This window comes from Neovison vison, chromosome X (genome assembly GCF_020171115.1).
Source record: "Neovison vison isolate M4711 chromosome X, ASM_NN_V1, whole genome shotgun sequence".
In the NCBI taxonomy this organism is placed as follows: Eukaryota; Metazoa; Chordata; class Mammalia; order Carnivora; family Mustelidae; genus Neogale; species Neogale vison.
The window spans coordinates 87782134-87802675 of record NC_058105.1 but is presented as its reverse complement, the minus strand read 5'-3'; the positions used below and the strand labels follow the sequence as shown (position 1 = coordinate 87802675).

The following is a 20542-nucleotide window of genomic DNA, read 5'->3' as shown; positions in this document are numbered from 1 at the left end:
ATAGTAGGGGACTTTAATACCCGGCTCACAGCAATGGACAGATCATCAAAGCAGAAGATCAACAAGGAAGAAGAGCTTTGAATGACATACTGGACCAGAAAGACTTAACAGATCTATTCAGAGTATTTTATTCTAAAGCAGGAGAATACACATTTTTTTGAGTACATATGGAAAACTCACCAGAATAGATCACATATTGGGTCACAAATCAGCCCTCAAAGTACAAAAAGATTGAGATCATACCATGCATGTTTTCAGACCACAAGGCTATGAAACCTGAAGTCAACCACAAGGAAAACTTTGGAAAGACCACAAATATAAGAAGGTAAAAGAACATCCTACTAAAGAATGAATGGGTTAACCAGGAGCTTAAAGAAGAAATTAAAAAAATACATGGAAGGAAATGAAAATGAAAGCACAACAGTCTAAAACCTTTGGGATGCAGCAAAGGTGGTTATAAGAGGGAAGTATATAGCAATACAGGCTTTTCTCAAGAAACAAGAAAAGTCTCAAAAACACAAACTAACCATACACCTAAAAGAGTGGAAAAAGAACAGTAAATAAGGCATAAAGCCAGAAAAGAAGGGAAATAATAAAGATTAGAGCAGAAATAAATGACACATAAATTAAAAAAAAAGTAGAACATATCAATGAAATTAGGAGCTCGTTCTTCAAAATTATTAAAGAATTCAAAAGAATTAACAAAAATTATTAAAAAACTCAAAAGAATTAACAAAATTGATAAATGCCTAGCCAGACTTATCAAAAAGAAAAGAAAAAAGACCCAAATAAATATAAATCATGAATGAAAGAGATCACAACCAATACCAAGGAAATACATTTATAAGAGAATATTACGAGCAATCTTGTGCCCACAAATTCGTCAATCTGGAAGAAATTGGTAAATTCCTAGAAACACATAAACTACCAAAACTGAAACAGGAAGAAAGAGAGAGTGTGAAAAGAACATGATTGCAAAAATTCTCAACAAGATACTAGCTAATTGTATCCAACAGTACATTAAAAAGATTTTTCATCATGATCAAGTGGGATTTATTCCTGGGTTGCAGGTGTGGTCCAATATCCACAAATCAACCAATGTGATACACCACATTAATAAAAAAAGGATAAGAACCATATAATCCTCTGAATGGCTGTAGAAAAAGCATATGACAAAATACAGCATCCTTGCTTTATAAAGACCCTCAAGAACAAAGGGATAGAAGGAACACACCTCAACATCATAAAGGCCACATATAAAAGACATATAGCAAATATCATCCTCAATGGGGAAAACTGAGAGCATTTCCCCTAAGGTTAGGAACACAACAGTGATGTCCATTTTCACCACTATTGTTCACCATAGTACTGGAAGTCCTAGCCTCAGCAATCAGACAACAAAAGAAATAAAAGGTATCCAAATCGGCAAGGAAGAAGTCAAACTTTCACTCTTTGCAGACAACATTTCTATGTAGAAAACCTGGAAAAGTCCACCAAAAAGTTGCTGGAACTGATACATGAATTCAGCAAAGTCACAGGATATAAAATCAATGTATAGAAATCTGTTGCATTTCCATACACTAATAATGAAGCACCAGAAAGAGAAATCAAGGTATCAGTCCCATTTATAATTGAACCCTCCCAAAAAAGATACATAGGAATAAACCTAACAAAAGAGGTAAAAGATCTATATGCTGAAAAATATAGAACACTTATGAAAGAAATAGAAGAAGACACAAAAAATTGGAAAAATATTCCATGCTCATAGATTAGAAGAACAAACATTGTTCAAATGTCTATACTAACCAAAGCACATTCAATGCAATATCTATCAAAATACCACCACCATTTTTCACAGAGCTAGAAAAAACAATCTTAAAATTTGTATGGAACTAGAAAAGACTTCAAATAGCCAAAGTAATGTTGAAAAAGAAAAGCAAAGTGGGAAACATCACAATTCCAGATTCCAAGCTTTATTAACAAAGCTGTAGTAATCAAGACAGTATGGTATTGGCACAAAAATAGACACATAGATCAATGGAACAGAATAGAGAACCCAGAAATAGACCTACAACTATATGGTCAACTAATCTTAAACAAAACAGGAAAGAATATCCAATGGAAAACAGTCTTTTCAACAAATGATGTTGGGAAAGCTGGACAGTAACATGCACAAAAATGAAACTGGACTGCTTTCTTACACCATAAACAAAAATAAATTCAAATTGGGTGAAAGAACTAAATGTGAGAGAGGAAACCATCAAAATCCTAGAGGAGAAAACAGGCAACAAACTCTTTGTCCGTGGCTGCAGCAAATTCTTACTAGACACAATCTCTGGAGGCAAGGGAAAGAAAAGCAAAAATGAAATATTAGGGCTTCATCAAGATAAAAGGTTCTGCACAGTGAAGGAATTAATCAATAAAACTAAAAGGCAACTGATGGAATGAAATATGATATTTGCAAATGACACATCAGATAAAGGGCTAGTATCCAGAATCCATAAGGAACTCAACAAAATCAACACCCCAAAAAATAAATAATCCAGTTAAGAATTGAGCAGAAAACATGGATAGACACTTTTCCAAAGAAGACATCCAAATGGCTAACAGACACATGAAAAGATGCTCAATGTCACTCATCATCAGGGAAATACCAATTAAAACCATAATGAGATACCAGCTCATAGCTCAGAATAACTAAAATTAACAACTCAGAAAACAACAGATGATGAGGATGCATAGAAAGGGGAGAACTCTTGCACTGATGGTGGGAATGCAAACTTGTGCAGCTACTCTGGAAAACAGTATGGAGTTTCCTCCAAAAGTTAAAAATTCAATTACCCTATGATCCAGCAATTGCACTACTAGTATTTACCCAAAGTATACATAAATGCTGATTTGAGGGGGCATATGCACCCCGATGTTTATAGTAGCAGTAACAACAATAGCCAAATTATGAAAAGAGACCAAATGTCCAGCAATGGATGAATGGATAAAGAAGATGTGGTGTATATATAAAAGGGAATATTACTCAGCCATCAAAAATGAAATTTTGCCATTTGCAGTGACGTAGATGGATCTAGTATATTAGGTTAAATGAAGTAAGTCAGTCAGGAAAAGACAAATACCATATGATTTCACTCATATGTGGAATTTAAGAAACAAAACAGATGAACATAAGTGGAGGAATAGAAAAATAAAATAAGATAAAAACAGAGAGGGAAGCAAACTGTAAGAGACTCTTAGTTATAGAGAACAAAGTAGGGGTTGCTGGAGGAGAGAAGGGTGGAAGGATATGTTAAATGGGTGGTGGCCATTAAGGAGGGCACTTGTTGGGATGAACACTGGGTGTTATATGTAAGTGATAAACTACTAAATTTTATTCCTGAAACCAATACTTCACTGTATGTTAACTAGCTTGAATTTAAATAACAACAGAAAGAAAGATGACACCTAGGACTTTCATAGCTAGATAGATGTCACTGTCTGGCTTCACAGGTTCAAAGGACAGGCTAACTCTCTTGCTAGGCATTGCTGGTGACTTTATGTTAAAGCCAATGTTCATTTACCTTTCTGAAAATCCTAGGGCCCCTAAGAATTATGTTATATCTAGGCTGCCTGTGATCTATAAATGGAAAAATAAAGCCTGGATGACAGTACATCTGTTTACAATATGGCTTAATGAATATTTTAAGCCCATTGTTTAGATGAGATGAGAAAAAAGAAGAAAAGATTCCTTTTAAAAATATTACTGCTTATTGACAATGCACCTGGTCACTGAAGAGCTCTGATAAACATGCACAGTGAGATTGTTATCTTCATGCTTGCTCACACAATATCCGTTTTATAGCCCATGAATTAAGGAGTGATTTCAACTTTCAAGTTTTATTATTTAAGAGATACATTTTGTAAGACTATAGCTGTCATAGATAGTGATTCCTCTAATGGATCTGGGCAAATAAATTGAAAGCTCTCTGGAAAGTATTCACCATTTTAGATATTATTAAGGACATGCATGATTGATGGGAAGAGGTCAGAATGTCAACATGAACAGGAGTTTGGAAAGTGTTGATTCCAACCCTCATGGATGACTTTGAGGGGGTCAAGACTTACGTGGAGGAAGTAACAGCAGATGTGGTACAAATAACAAAAGAGCTAGAATTTGAAGTGGAGCTTGGAGATGTTGAGTGAATTGGTATGATCTCATGATAAAACTTGAATGGATAAGGATTTGCTTTTTATGGATGAACAAATAAAGTGGTTTCTTGAGATGAAATCTACTCCTGGTGAAGATACTATGGAGATTGTTGAAAAGACAAAAAATGTTTAGAATATTACATAAATCTAATTGATAATGCAGCAGCAGTTTGAGAGGACTGGTTCCGATTTTGAAAGAAATTTTGTGGGTAAAACGTTATCAAACCCATCTCGTGCTACATATAGATCATTCCTGAGAAGAAGAGTCAATAGATATGGTATACTTCACTGTTATTTTATTTTAAAAAACTGTCACAGCGACCCCAGCCTTCAGCAACCAACACCCTAATCAGTCAGCAGGCATCAACATTGAGGCAAGACTCTACCAGCAAAAATATTTTAACTCATTGAAAGCTCAGGTGATAATTAACATTTTTAGCAATAATGTATTTTTAATTAAGGTATGTACATGATTTTAGACATAATGCTGTTGTACACCCCAGATAGACTACAGTGTAGTATAAACATAATTTTTATATGCACTGGAAAACCAAAAAAAAATTCATTTGACTTGACTTATTTGCATTGTTGCAGTGTCCTCAAAACTGCAATATTTCTGAGGGATACCTGTATTATGCTGAATATACTTTTCATCATTAAGTATGATGTTAGGTGTAGGCTTGTAGTATATAGTTTTCATTATGCTGAGGTATGTTCCCTTTAAACCCACTTTGTTGAGAGTTTTTATTATAAATGGATGTCAAATCTTATTAAATGATTTTTCCACATCTATTGAGATGATCATATAATTTTTACCCTTCACTTTGTTAATGTGGTTTATTACATTGATTGATTTTCAGATTTGCTGAACTATCCTTGCATCCCTAGAATAAATCCCACTTGAACATGGTGTATGATCGTTTTAATGTATTGTTGAATTTGGTTTGCTAATATTTTGTTGTGAATTGAGGCATTGATCTTTATCAGGAATATTAGCCTGTAATCTTTATGTGTGTGTGTGCTGTCCTTGTCTGGTTTGGGTATCAAGGTAATGCTGCCTCATAAAATGAGTTTGAATGCATTCCCTCCTTTTAAAATTTTTGGAAGAGTCTGAGTAAGATAGGTATTAAATCTTCGTTAAATGTTTGGTATAATTCACCACCAAAGCCATCTGGTCCTGGAGTTTGTTTGTTGGGAGGTTTTTTTTTTTAATAACTGTTTCAATCTCTTTAGCCAGTCTCTTCAGATTTTGTATTTCTTCATGATTCAATCTTGGTAGATTGTGTTTCTAGGGACTTACCCATTTCTTCTAGTTTGTTCAGTTTGTTGATGTCTAATTGTTCATTGTAGTCTTTTATGAACCTTTGTATTTCTGTGGTATATATTATAACTTAACCCTTTTTATTTCTGATTTTATTTATGTGAATCCTCCTTTTTTTCTTAGTCTAGCTAAAGGTTTGTCAATTTTGTCTTTTCAAAGAATGAACTCTGTTTCATTGATCTTCCTTAGTGTATTTTTAGTCTTTATTTCCCCTCTGATCTTTATTATTCCCTTCCTTCTCCTAACTTTAGCTTTTATTTGTTCTTCTTTTTTCTAGTTGCTTTAGGTGTAATGTTAGATTATCTGAGATTTTTCTTGTTTCTTGAGGTAGGCCTATATCTCTATGAATTTCCCTTACAACTGCTTTTGTTGCATCCCATATATTTTTCTATGTTGCATTTCCATTTCATTTGTCTCAAGATTTTTTTTTTAATTTCTCCTTTGATTCTTTCGTTGACCCATTGGTTGTTCAATAACATATTAATATACATATGCTTATGATATTTCTAGTTTTCTTCTTGTCATTGATTTCTGGTTTCATACTATTGTTATTAGAAGAGATGCTTGATAGGATTTCAATCTTAAATTTATTGAGACTTTTTAAAAAAAGGTTTATTTATTTATTTTAGAGAGAGAGCACACAAATGGGGCAGGGGAAGAGGGAAAGAGAGAATCTCAAGCAGCACCCCCGATCCAGCCCAGAGCCTGATGTGGGTTTTAAACTTACAAACCTAAGATCATGACCTGAACCAAAATCAAGGATTGGACACCCAGGTACCCCAGACTAGTCTTGTTTAGTGATTTTAGTTATTTATTTATTTTGATAGACAGAGTACAATTGTGCAAGCTAAGGGGGAGGCGGGTGGGGGGAGAGGTAGAGAGAGAATCTTGAGTTAAGTATATTTATCTTTATCAATGAGATTTTTACTTGCATCCATTTTCTTGTTAATTATTATTAGTACCCTCTTTTTCAGCTTAAAGAAGTCCCTTTAACCTTTCTTATAAGGCCAGTTTAGTGGTAATGAACTCCCTTAGCTTTTACTTGTCTGGAAAACTCTTTACCTCTCCTTCAATTCTCTATGATAAACTTACTGGATAGAATATTGGTGGTTGGAAGTTTTGTTATTTTTTTTTCCTTTCAGCACTTTGAATATATCATGCCACTGTCTTCTGATCTGCAAATTTTGTGCTAAAATATCTGTTGATGGTCTTATAGGGGTTCCATTGTGTGTTAAAGTTGTTTTTTTCTTGCTGCTTTTAAGATTCTCTCTTTAATTCTTGAAATTTTCATTATAATGTGTCTTAGTGTGGATATTTTTGAGTTCATTTTATTTGAAACTCTCTGGGCTCTCTGTTTCTGGATGTTTACTTCCTTCTCTGAGTTGAGGTCTTGAGTCATTATTTGTTCAAATAAGTTTTCTGCCCTTTTCTCTCTCTCTCTTCTCCTTCCAGAACTCCTATAATATAAATGTTATTCTGCCTGATGTTGCCCTGTAAGTCCTTTAAACAGTCTTCGCTTTCTAAAATTCTTTTTCTTTTCACTGTTCTGTCTGGGTGAGTTCCACTGCCCTGTTTTCCAGATCACTGAAACTTTATTCTGCTCCATCTAGTCTGCCATTTAACTCCTCTAGCATACTTTTCAATTCAGTTATTGTATTCTTCAGCTCTTTTCATATATTTTCTATCTCTTTGTTGATGTTCTCCCTGTATGCATCCATTCTTCTCCCAAGCTTGGTGAACATTTTTATGACCATTACTTTAAGTTCTTTATCAAGTAAATTATTTATCTCTGTTTTATTAAGGTTTCTTTTCGAGGTTTTTATCTTATTCTATTATTGGGAACATATTTTCCTATTTCTTAATTTGTTCAACTCTCTGTTTATTTCTATGTATTAGGTGAGAAAGCTACATCTCTCAGCCTTAGAAGAGTGGCCAGTATAGATGATGAACCTTATCATTTAGCTTTGCCCTTGGTTTTGGTTGTCTCTGGAATATTTGTGATTATCTAAGTAGCCTGATTTATTTTTTATAGTTCCCAGATGTTAAGGGTATACCAAGACCTGTCATCTTAATCAGCACCTAGTTTTGGGCTGATTGGAGGCTAGCCCCTCAGGCAGCAGGTTTTAAAGTATGCAAATATATATACAGTCATGTGGGACTGTGGTCATAATCCCTGCTGACCTCCTGTGCCAGCACTGTGGAGGTCTTCCCTAGGTAAAAGATGCAAAAATCAAGGCTCTGAACAAGGTGTTAAGTGCCTTTCTGGAGGGTACCAGCAAACTGGTACTGCCAAGCTTAGCCTGCCAAGAACTATGTCTCTGATTACTTCAGTCCTGTTGGGCCTACAGATGCAAGGCTCCTGCATAAGATCCAGGAGATCAAGTAGTATCTCCTGTGTGGACTACAAGTGACCACAGTTTAGCAAAGCAGATCAAGATTGTGGGGCCAGTCCATGCTCACTGGCTTTAGTGGAAGTGGGAAATCACAGAACTGGATCATGCCCACTGGCTTTTGTGGGGTAGCATATCCCTGGTATATTAATACATGACATAATACTTACAGTTTCATTGAGTTTTAACCCCTTCTTTGTCCACCCTCATGCAAAGTCTCTTCACTTTTGAAATACAATTTAATTGTAGATGGCATGTGTATAATGACAACAACAATATGAAGTCAACTAGGGAAGCTGGCAGATAGCCAAAATATGGTAGTTCCTTTTCATATTCATGTTGGTCTAAGATGCAAACATCAGGTTTGCAGGATAAAAATTAATTTTTTTTCTGATCAGTGTGCTTAGAGTTGATCAGTTACTGAAAAACAGAGTCACAAATGAGCATACTCATAAAAGACTAAATGCAATCTCATCTGCCAATCTAGGTAACCTGGAGTCAATGTACTACCAAGTGGACCAGTTACTCATATTCTCTACTTTCCTGTATCAGATGTGTAAATAAAAAATTCTGAATCTTTCCAATAGGCCAAATATCTAGTAGGTGCTAGGGATATCATGATGAACACAAAGCAGCCCCTTCCCTCATGCTTCTGGTCCAAGAGCTAGAAAAATAACTTTTGGGATTTTCAGGTCATACAGTTTCTGTCAGAACTATTGTACTGTTGTGTGAAAGCAGACATACACAGTACATAAATAGGCATAATTTCTTTCCAATAGAACTTTATGGACACTGAAATTTGACTTGCATATAATTTTCACATGTCCTGAAATACTATTTTTCTTTTGCTTTTTCCCTTCCCAACCACTAAAAATATATATTTTAAAAAACATACATAGCTTGCAGGCCGTTCATAAACCAGTGGTTGGCTAGATTAAGCCCATGAGCTAAAGTTTTCTAACCCCTGTCTAGTCTAATGCAGAAGATAAATACAGAAACAAATTATTTCTATACAGTGTGATAAAAGCTAGAGTTCTATGGTTCTGTGGGAACCAGAGGAAGGCCATCTAACTTAACCCAAGGCATCAAAGAAAATATCTTTATAAACATCAATCCCAGAGCGGAGTCTTAAAGAATGTTAACATGAAGGCATTAACTAAGCAAAGAAAGGGAAAACTATGCTCCAAGTAGAAAGCATAGAATGAACAGTCACAGAATTGATAAACAGCATGAAATTCTTGGGCAATGGTATTATTCTAGCACAAAATATAAGGAATGCCAGATGAAGTTGTAGGTAAGGGTAGGGATGAAGCTATAATATGTCTTATTTACCATGCCTCTGGGCAATGAAGGCCACTGACAAGTTTTCAGCAGGGGAGTGATATAATTGAATCTGTGTTTTTGATTTATTTCTGTGGCAACACTTTGGCAGATAGATCTGAGAGAGCTGAAAGGCTACTGAAATAGTCCAGGGGTGAGATGATGAGGGCCTGAACCAGGCAAAAGCAGTGGAAATGGAGAGAAGAGGATAAATTCTAGAAGTGTCTAAAAGGTAAAATTAACATGGCTTAGCAAGGAGAGCAAGAAGTAAAAAATGACTCAGTTTCTCACTTGAATGGCTAGGTGGATGAAAGTACCACCCAGTGCTACTGGAAAGTGAGAGAGTTTTATAAGCTAGATAATGAATTCAGATTTATATACATTGCTTGCATTTACTGTTGAGTTTTCCTGTGGAGGCTTTTACCAGGCCACTGTACATAAGAATTTTGGGGACAGATTAGAACTAGAGATAAAGTTAGGAGCACAGATGTGGTAATTAAAACTATGAATGAGTATAGTTGCTCAGATTCAGCACATAGAGTAAGGAGAGTCATAGGCCATGGTGATTAAAGGAGACTGAAAGAATAGGAGAAAATACTTAAGGCCTTGATGATATTAAACAGTAGCTGTAAAGAGAATGGAGTATGAGAAAGTTAAAAGAAGAAGAGGTTGCCGTAAGAGAGGTGAATTTAGTCTTTCACAACGGATTCCTGAAAATTAATCCATAATGCCTCCAGGAAAAGTCTGTCAGATATTGATATCAGATTGATGCTAGTTTCAAAATCAATGTGAATAATTCTACAGGATTTTCAATTCTATAACAATGTGGATATTCCTAGAAAATTTGAAGGAACTCACTGATAAAAAACATCTGACCCTAAAGTATTTTTGGAAGTTCTCTTTGATAATTGTTTTCAATGTTTCTACAGTTACAGGCCCATTTTGTTTTAAACTTCTTACTAATGCACGGCGTTTAACATTTTATTAGATATTTCAAATTTGTTGAGGTTTTCAAATTTATTAAGGTACAATTATAGTAGTTTCCCATAATTTAAAAAAGTTCTCTTTGTATTTGTTGTTCTATTCTATTTATCATTTAAATTTTATTTATAATTTATCTTTGTTTTCTTAATTAAATTTGCTAGAGGCTTATCTACTTAATTTATCTCCCTATAAAAACAACATATCCCTTGGCTTCATATTATATTGGATTCTTAATCATGTAATTTCATTCTTCATTTTTAATAATGAAATATTTAAGGTTATGAATTTACTTCTGAATATTGCTCTCAAAGTTTTGAGAAATTGTGATCTCATTTTTGTTATTTTTTATTAGTCTGCTAGTGTTTCTTTTGGTTAATGCTTGCATACAAATGTGTTTTGAAATATTAAAGCAGTGGAAGACTTTTGTTCAAATTTGTTTCTAATTTGTAGAAGTTTTACATTATCATCAGAGAACAGGGCAAGCCTGATTTCTACTTCTAACAGTATGCAAAGATTTTCTTTGTGGCATACCATATGATCACTTAAAAAATGTTCTCTGGGGGCGCCTGGGTGGCTCAGTGGTTTAAGCCTCTGCCTTCAGCTCAGGTCATGATATCAGGGTCCTGGGATCGAGCCCCAGCATCGGGCTCTCTGCTCAGCGGGGAGCCTGCTTCCCCCTCTCTCTCTGCTGCCTCTCTGCCTACTTGTGATCTCTGTCTATCAAATAAATAAATAAAAATCTTTAAAAAAAGTAAAAAAAAATTAAAATGTTCTCTGAATATTTGAAAGAGGGTGTATTCACTGTCAATCAAATATAATTTTTGTTATTAATTAAATCTGATGAATTGTGTTTTTTAAATATTCTAAGTACTTATTTTCTTGGTCTACTTTATCTGTCATATTTAAATTGTATGAGCCTTCCATATAGACATTTCTATAGTTGTTCTTCTTTGTATTACAGTGTTTTCTTCAAATATTTGCATGTAAAAATGTTTCATGAATATAATATCCTTAAAATAATTTGTATGTTCTAGCAATATAAAATAAATCTTGTGGGACCAACAAGACTGTATGGTTATCGTTCCTGTTTCGTTTTGTTTCCAAATAGATAAGTGACATGACCAGATGCCTTACTTAGAGAATAGATTGATCAGAAGGAGGTGAGATGAGAAGATGAGAATCCAGTGAAAAGACTCTTCCAATAGTCCAGGTAAGAAATCATGAGCAATTGGATGAAGACAAAGGCTGCAGAGAGGTGTATTGCAAGTAGACTGACTAAGACTTGGAATTACTTAGATTGAAGAGGTTTGGGGCAAGTGAGAAGAAATGAGAGTTAACACCTAGATTTCTGACTTGGTTGACCATGATCTAAAAGGCAATATAGGAGAAAGAGCTGGCGTGGCTTTTCAGACTAGACCATTTTCTAAAGTTCTTCTTTCTCATATTCATCCCGAAGGACTGGAGTCCAGACCTAAACCTCAGTGCTGAAACCAAAGTCTACCTTAGTATAAAACACTATTAAACTTCAGGGGATCACATTTCATTTATGTGCTAAGAGCTCCTTCATAAATTTGAGGAACCATTTGGACTAAGAAAGAGGCAATAAATGCTTGATAAGACCATTCCTGGGGTAATCCATACATGAAGGTTAACTTTTCCACAAGAGGGCAGCATCACCTAATAAATTATGTCATTGAGGGCCTCCACCAATAGGCACTGGGGGGGAGGTTGAAAGAGTAGACAGGGAGCCATAGGACATGCCACACCATGAAAACCAAAGGGCCCTACTATCTCCCAAGCCATAATTACAGCTACTCCTAAGTGACTGGTAAGGGCAGGTGTTGCTACAGCAGGAACAAAGAGAACATGGTGTTCACCAAGGGAGGATGAGTAGGTGACAGCCTGATGATACTCATTCTTATGACTGGCTCAGAAGCCACCAGAGATGGTGTCTACATTCCCTCCAAGTGCTGCTATTTCTGTATAACCAGTAACTCCCAGGGACCTTTATTTCATGTTGAAAGCTTTGTCACCCCTAATGGTTTCTCTGCAAATCCGGTGCTGTGAAGATTAGGCTGGAAAGTACACTACAGTTCTGATGGTCTCCTTGTTTAATAATGTTTGGTTACTCCAATTGTGCTTCTCTTATACACCAGGGAAAGGAATAGGAATGAAATTTCTTGAGACCTCATAAGTAAACGGCATTTTATATACATTGCCTCATTTAATCATCCCAACAATGCCATTATATAGGAATAGAACTAGGCAGTGCCATAAATGGGTCTATCTGAATCTAAAGCAAAAACTACCAAGCTACCTCTCCAAGAAGCCTTATTTAAAACCTAAATTATGACTGATTCAAGATTGAGTCAGTGGCAATGTATCTATTGTATAAGGAATTACTTAACATGTTACTTCTTATTCAGGTTCATGAGCAGGGATGGCTTAATCTTAGGTGCCAACAGGTAATCCAATAAATTAATGGGATCCTATGTAACCTCACCCTTACTAACTTAAAACTCTTTCTCCCTTATATATGCTCTCAAGATAAATCATTTGGATATAGAGCATGAGAATGGCAGAAGAATTAAAGATGGCTTCTGTATTTTTGGTTTGGTTGACTAAATGCATGGTGGTCCCAGGCACTGAGATGAGGAGCTTGGGAGAAAAAGCTGACATGTTAGGCTTTGAGCATATTGTGCTTGAAATGGTTCTGAGACATCTAAGTATAAATGTCCCGTGGGAAGTTGACTATAGGAGACTGGGGCTCAAGAGATATAGTCATAGATACATGTAAATGATAATTGAAACTCTGGAACTGAATGAGGTTTTCCATGGTATATTAATGAAATTAGAAAGAGTGGAAAAGGGAAAACACCAGCACATAAGGGATGATCAGAAAAAGAGCAGGTAGTAAAGGAACATGGTTTTAAAAAATGAACAGAGAGGTAGGAAAGTAACAAGAAAATGGGGTATCTTGGAAGCCAGAAAGGAGAGTTTCACAAAGGAAAACATAATCCAGAGCAACAATGGAAAATGCCATATACTAGTCACACATGATAAAGACTGAAAACAACCCACTGACTTCAACAATTAAGAAGTAATAGTAGCTTTTGACAGAATAGTTTCAGTGGGGTTCTGAAGGTCAAATTCAGACTGTAGTGGGTGGAAAGCTAAATTGAGGATGAAGACAGTGATTATAGACTCTCCTTTTGAGAGACTGAGTATGAACAAAAGGAGAAAGATGGGGCAGTAGTTTAAAAATATTTTTTTCTAGAAAAATTAATTAAGATGGTGAAGCTCAGGTTCAAGTATAGGATAAAGGAAACAAATAGAAGGGAGAAATACGAGCTCCAGTAACACAGAGCAAAGATACAGCAGCAAAATGGAAGAAGCCATATGGAAAGCTCATCAATAAGCAAATGTGTAATGGCAGCAGAGCAACTATGCCCAAACATGTCCTTACCTTCCTTCTGCTTTGGCCACTCCACTTATTTGGAATGCCTTTCTCCTCCTGATGGCTTATTTGTCCAATTCTACCCACCCTTTAGCTCAAATTCCACTTCCTCTATGAACTCTTACCTAACAATCTCTTCTGATGTACTCTCTCTTTCTCTTGAATTCTAATAGCAATTTCTGTCTGAACAATACATTGAACAAGCCTTCAGCCTGTAAAATCCCCTATACTGTGTTTTTTTTTTTCCAAAAAGGTATTGCTAATTTGTCACACGTGTGTCTTTTCTCCCCCATTTGGCTGTATTCTCCTCAAGGGTAGGGTTTTTATCTTAGAGTTTGCCAGTTTCCAGAATGCCTACTATGGCTGGTAGTAAGGTCTCTTTAAATCTTGTGGTTGATTTAAATAAAAACTTGAAAAAAATAAATCTGTGGTGGAACAGAGGCAGCCTGTTATGAAGGAGACAGAAAAACACCAGGTTAAGTATGCCCTTGGTGTATATGGAATCATTTACTTCTCTCGGTAGCAAATAGGAGACTGAGTCTTGCAGACATAAAATAAATTTAACCAGGGTGCAGAGGTACTAGGTAGCAGTGGTAGGATTTGAACCAAGGACATTTTCTCTTATGTCATTCTGCTTCAGTTGTCTGCAAAATTCTGTTCATGTGAGACACCTCTTTCTTTGATGATGTTTAGATAGAGACATACCTCTGTTGAGGTTTTAGTACCAACCAAGCAGTTTCAGTGGCCACTATTCCTTATAGCAGCAAATCTCCCTGTACCTTACCTCCTGACAATCAGCTTGAGGATCCGGAAGGAGCCTTTGATGAGGATGAGGGCCTCCTGGCGGGAGCCATACAATGGAGTGCCATTGATATTCACCAGCTCATCACCAGTTCTCATCTTCTGGGACAAGGCTGCCTTGCCCCCATCTTCAATCTGTGTTGCAGAGAACAAAACAAAAAGCAGGTGGTGAGATGGCTCCTTACCCAAAATTCTACTTCCTGGTTCCTCCCAACGTCAGAGCCATAAGTAGTACTGGGGGATGGTTCCAGGAGGCTCCAGGAAACAGCTAAGAAGCTGATCACAGGCTAGTATTTACCTTGGGCAAACCCTTAAGGAAGGAAACAATACCAAAATAATGGAATCTCTGCTCTGGAGAAATCCATATCCATCTGGGGAGACAAGAACTTCTAAATGAGAATGATGTTTGGAAGGAACATGACAGTGTTAGCTGTGGCATAGCAAACTGTGAACACAAATTAGAGCCAGAAGAGCTAGGCTCCAGCAAAATGACCTTTAGCAAGTCCTTTCCCATCTTTGGGCAGCCTTTGAAGCCTGGTAAAGTTGGGTTTGAATCTTGGTTCTAGTACTTCCTAGCTGAGTGACCTTGAGCAAGTTACCTAACATTTTTGTGTCTCAGTTACCTGATGGGGAGGAGTATGTACCTCACAGAGTTGTCAGTATAGGGAATATCTGAGAACATTTAAGTCCTCAATTAATGTAAGCGCTGATGATTATAGCAAGGGAGGGGACTCTGAAGACCTTGAGCATCCAGCTCAATATTCTGTAAGTGGAATTGCAAATTCAAAAGATACAAAGGATGTACAACAATGTAACTGATCACATATCTATTTCTCTTCAACAAGTGCCTAGTACAGTGCTTCTAGGAAATGGAACACAGAGGGCATTCACCAAAATTTGGAAACATGGGTGTTCAAGGTACCATCACCGCATACAGAATTTCCACTGACCAGGGCAATCTTGGCAAGAAGGTAGTCAGGCTGGAGGGTGTAGAAGCAAAGACAGAAATAATAGCAGAAATAAAAGCAAAGCAGAATGTCCCTCATGGGTCCTTGATTATGCCTACTTTTTTATATAACATTCATTGTACCACAAAGGTGAGTTCTACCTAATAGAACATCAACTCCATCCGTGGTGGCAGGAGTCATCTCATTAATCTCATTAATCTCATCTCATCTCATCTCATCTCATCTCCATTAATCATTCCTCAAAATTTTAGTGAATTTCTAGTATGCACAGGACAGCATGCTAAAAGCTAGAGATAAAGAAATGAACAAAGCCTGCACAGCTATCAGCCTCAAGGTTAGGTTACTGTCTGAAGTTCATATGTCCACAGAGATGGTTATATTTAAAAAAAGGTCCAGCCCACTGGTGGAATCAGGAAGAGATGTTTGTTTTTCTCCTAGGGGCAAGGAAGGTGAGGATGATTAAACCACAGAATCTTTAGGGAAAGATAGATTCTAAGTGATGCAACCAAAGGCTGGTCTTTGCTGTGGGTGTTTTTATATTTCTACTCTTCTTCTAATTTTTTTCTCAGTCTTTCATAGAATCCCTCCAATCTATCCCTCACCATGAAAGTTAGAATATTGCTGAGCTTTAGGTTGGCTAGTTCATATGCAATTTGGCAGTTGAGACCTCCTGAATGCAGAGAAAAATGTTAATTCAGGATTTTAAAAATCCCATCAAATAAATTGAAATTCTAAGTTAAATCACAGACTATTATTAAATTTATTGCTGCTAACCCAACAGTTTTTTTAATTAACCTTTGTCTGACAGATCATAGGTTAGCCAAGTGACATTGAATATATATACCTTTGTTCCAGTACCTGGGCCACCACTCAAGATAAAACAAGCCAATATTAGTAAATGGGGAAAAACTCTCAGCAAATAAATTAAGATCACATCCTAATTTCCATTGTTATTATCATTATTACTTCACAGTCACTGCTGCCTGCTGCCAAAAAAAAAAAAAAAAGGCAAAGTGCTGTGCTTGAATTTCAGAAGTTCTATTTGAATGACTCATTGCTTTGGCAGCCACAGAGGGCCCTCAGCATCAGGCAGGACTTTCAACAGGGATCAGTCATCTAAAAGGGATTCCTTAGACTAACAAAGAGCCACAAATAGGAGCCCAACTAATAAATGCTAATAGATTTTTCCTGTTGATGTACATTAGTCTTATTTCACTCTACCCATTTTTTATTCATACAACTCAATTATCCATATTACTGTTACCAATAGCAAGTCTCCCCTTGAATATGTGTTGATATTAAGTAGCATCTCAAGTTAATAAAGCACTTTGTTACATCGACTAGATTTCTGTTTATTCAAGGCCAGAAAATGAAAGAGGGGAACCTTTAAAAAAAAAAAGATTATTGCTGCGGCAAAAGCTTACGCATTTTGCATTCCAAACTGCCATCTGGGCTGTCACAGAGTCCTTGCAGGGACTCTTTCCTGGACTACAGCCTCAGGCTGACTATGAATGCCCCTTTTCTTTCTTTCTTCCTTTTTTTTTTAAAGATTTTATTTATTTATTGAGAGAGAGAGAGCACAAATGCATGCACAGGGAAGGGCAGAGGTGGAGGGAGACTCTCCAACAGACTCCCGGCCGAAATGGAGCTGGATACTGGGAGTCTGATCCCACAATCATGAGATCATGACCTGAGCCAAAACCAAGAGTCAGACACTTAACTGACTGAGCCACCCAGGCACCCCACATGCCCCTTTTCTGTTTCCTGCCCCCTCTCAGTCATTAGCAGCCTCCTCCTCAGGACAGATGTGTTGAATGTAATAATACCATTTTAGCACAAGTACCAGAATTTGCAGACAACAAAGAAGTAAATTATGGGCACCTGGCACAGTCCCAGAGTCCAGATGGGTCCAGATCAGGAAATGAAACTCCATTTGATTGAAGGTCCCTTGGGCTATACTCCAAACTAGTCCTTTCCCAGACCCAGGGCATTTACGGAGCTATGCAACTGATTCCTTCTTCCTTCTCCTGACTTTTTAATGTTTTTTAAAATTACTGTTCACTAGTCTTTCTGGCACTCCACCTCTAGATTCCAGCATGTCCTCATTTATTGTTTTGTTTCCTGATTGCCAGTTCTCCAGGTCAGTGGCTCAACCACACATTTGTTTATATAGAAGATATCCTATCCAGGCAAAGGAATGGAAAGGAGAGGAAGGAAGAAAGGAAGGAGAGAAGGAGGGAGGGAGGGAAGAAGATGTATGTATTCTTTTATAAAATGTTTTCTTTCCCCTTTCCACTGCCCCATGTACAAGTCTGGCTGAGGCCCAGGAAAGGTGTCAGTCAACAAACTTGTTGAGAATAACATGCCCTGCTTGATGGGCTGTGTATCATCTTTTGATGCTGTCCATTCAGAAAGGCTGATCAACTCCCCAGCTCTTCCTGACTCAGACTTTTAGGGTGGCTTTCTTGTTTCATTTCAAGTGTTGTGAATTCTCAGATTGTACCCAGACACACTGGAATGTCAGTATAAACACACATCCCAAAGCCCAATGTAAACAATGGTTAACTTATGTGTCATTTTATTTTATCCAAGTGATTGCTGAGCTTAGCAGTGAGTGGCCCAAGTAATTGAAAATGGATTGCAGAAAGGTCATATAATCAAAAGCCAGCTGGTATCTGGAAAATTGAGAAGAGCTGATTGACCTTGGGTAAGTCCCTTTCCCCTCTTGTGGTTTCTTTTACCCTTACTGGTTAAAGGCAGGGGGTCAGACTACATGATCTCTGAGGGCCTTGGAGCTCTGACATTCAGTGACCTGTGAACAGTTAACAAAATCATGCATTATCCTTCTGCTGACACAGGTAATCCTGGCTTTTGCCCCATTATACTTTGTCTTCACCCATTTTTCACTCCTTGAAAACTGACTAATTAACATCCATCTCTCATTTCCCTGTGGCCTTTATCCATTGTTTTGGAGTGGTCTGTCAAGCCTGGAACACTTAAAAAAGCACATTTGGGACACGGAGAGAAAGAGATTCCTGAAGCCCCATTTTGTGCTAATGAGCTAGCAATTTGGAAATTTCTGATGGCTCTCCAATGAAGCATGAAGTACTCTGATAGCTGTCAACAAAGTGACAAGCTGGCCCCTTGGGAGTAAAGGCAATGAAAAATGGACTTAACACTTACTGGCTTTTTAGTAGTAGCTTTTATTTAGTCCAATATTAGCAGATACTTGCTTGGGGCTTTTGAATAAACTTGGAAGATATGAGAGAGTGAGGGAAAGAAAAGTTAAATAAGGTTTAGCCTCAAAAAAAATGTAGTCAGCAGGAGAAACAGCAACTGCAGCAATAACCAACAGGTATCGAAAGTAGTGTAAGAGCAGCATTAAAAATCAATGGCATGATTGTGAATACCTCAGCTTGCTACAAGACATTTATTGGAAAAACAGGCATTGACTGAAACTTTCCTGGCAGGTTCTAAGAGCCTCTGGCCAAATTACCAGCCCAAACGCCTACCTTGACCAGCTTGTCTATATAGACTAAGAAGGCAAACAACAGCGTTGTTTAAATTGATTTATTTTTTTGCAAATATATAGACAAGGCCTACCTGGAATAGTAGTTGTATTGCTTAGAAAACAGAACATACTCTGAATGTCTTCTTAACACCCTTTAAAAGATTCTCAAGTCTTGGGGCACCTGGGTGGCTCAGTGGGTTAAGCCTTGCCTTTGGCTTAGGTCATGATCTCAGGGTCCTGGGATCGAGCCCTGCATCGGGCTCTATGCTCAGCAGGGAGCCTGCTTCCCCCCTCTCTCTGCCTGCCTGCTAGTGATCTTTCACTTTCTCTCTGTCAAAAATAAATAAAATCTAAATAAAAGATTTTCAAGTTTTTAGTAACATTATAGATACCTTTTCAGCAATTCGGTCTTTCTGGGGAATCAACTGAGAGAACATGCAGAGAGGGAGATAAACTGGATTTAAGAAGTCTAACTCTAAGGAAGGAGGATCACCAAATAGTAGATAAAGTCTCTGCTTATTCTGAAACTTAGTTTGAAATCTTCAGCAGACCACAGGTTGGGGACTGTCAGTTTCTGACCTGCCCTCTCTCTCATATTGGTATGCCTTAGAATCTGATGCTAGAAGAGATTAATCAGAGTGCCCTGGACAGGGAAGACTGAGGCTTTGAAATTTCTATAGTCTCTTCGCTGTGGCCCTGAACAGTCTGATGCTAGGCTGCAGACACACTGCCTGCCCTAACTTCTCTGTTTGAGCAACTCTCTCCCTTCAAAATCCCTCTCAAATTTCCAAAGTCATCTAGATTAGAAAAACAAGAAACTCTGCTATTCCTCTTCTTCCTTACATTATCCAAAGCAAATCAGAAAACAAAACCTGACTCTTAAACAAGACTCCAAAAACAGCCGCTAGTTAAAAAGATGTAAGTGGGCCTGGTTCTATGTGCTAATCCCTGTATGTAGATAGTTTGAGGAGGTGGACACCAAGGGAAGAGGTACTCTTTCCTCTACCAGCTAAGAAACAGATTCCCTGATCCTACATAGGGCTGCCCCAGAGTGTCAAGTTCTGTTGATCAGGCCCATGGTTTCCCCTGATCTTGGACCGGTGGAACTATATTATGCTCCAAAGCATGACATATCCCTACAAGCAGCGCCTTCCTCCTTAATCACCTATCCCTATAGACAGCTGCTTAATCACCATGTAATTAACTAATCTTCACAACAAAGGTCCTCTAAGCACCAAATCATTAAATTTCCCTACTGATTAGCCCAAGTCAAATGCTAAGCATCTTTGCCAAAAACTCAGTCCAGAGTCAAGCTCAGTTCTAGGAATTTGGTGACAAGTAAAGGAGTAGAGTCAAAAGCACTGTATCTTACATCAGCAACCGAAAGCAAGTTAGCATCAGTGACCCCTACCAAGTCACATCATCCTGTTTTCTCCTTAAATCAGGTAACAGGGAACAAACATCACTATGCAAGAGTAAGCTCAGGCTTACTGGGGTCTTATTCACACTTTCTCAACTCTAGCCATTTATTTACACTGAAGTCTTTTGATGATATTAATATTATCAGTGTTCATCAAAAATGTCAGCTTTTGG

The 20542-nt window shown here is 37.3% G+C and overlaps 1 protein-coding gene across 1 annotated transcript in view; it reads right to left on the bottom strand.

Annotated features, from left to right (window-relative positions):
• The window catches only part of SHROOM4 (shroom family member 4), a 221970-nt gene that overhangs the window by 94925 nt on the left and 106503 nt on the right, over positions 1 to 20542 (bottom strand). Inside the window, exon 2 of the mRNA XM_044234583.1 lies at positions 14454 to 14605. Coding sequence (XP_044090518.1) covers positions 14454 to 14605 — 152 coding nt within the window. The remainder of the gene's footprint in view (positions 1 to 14453; positions 14606 to 20542) is intronic.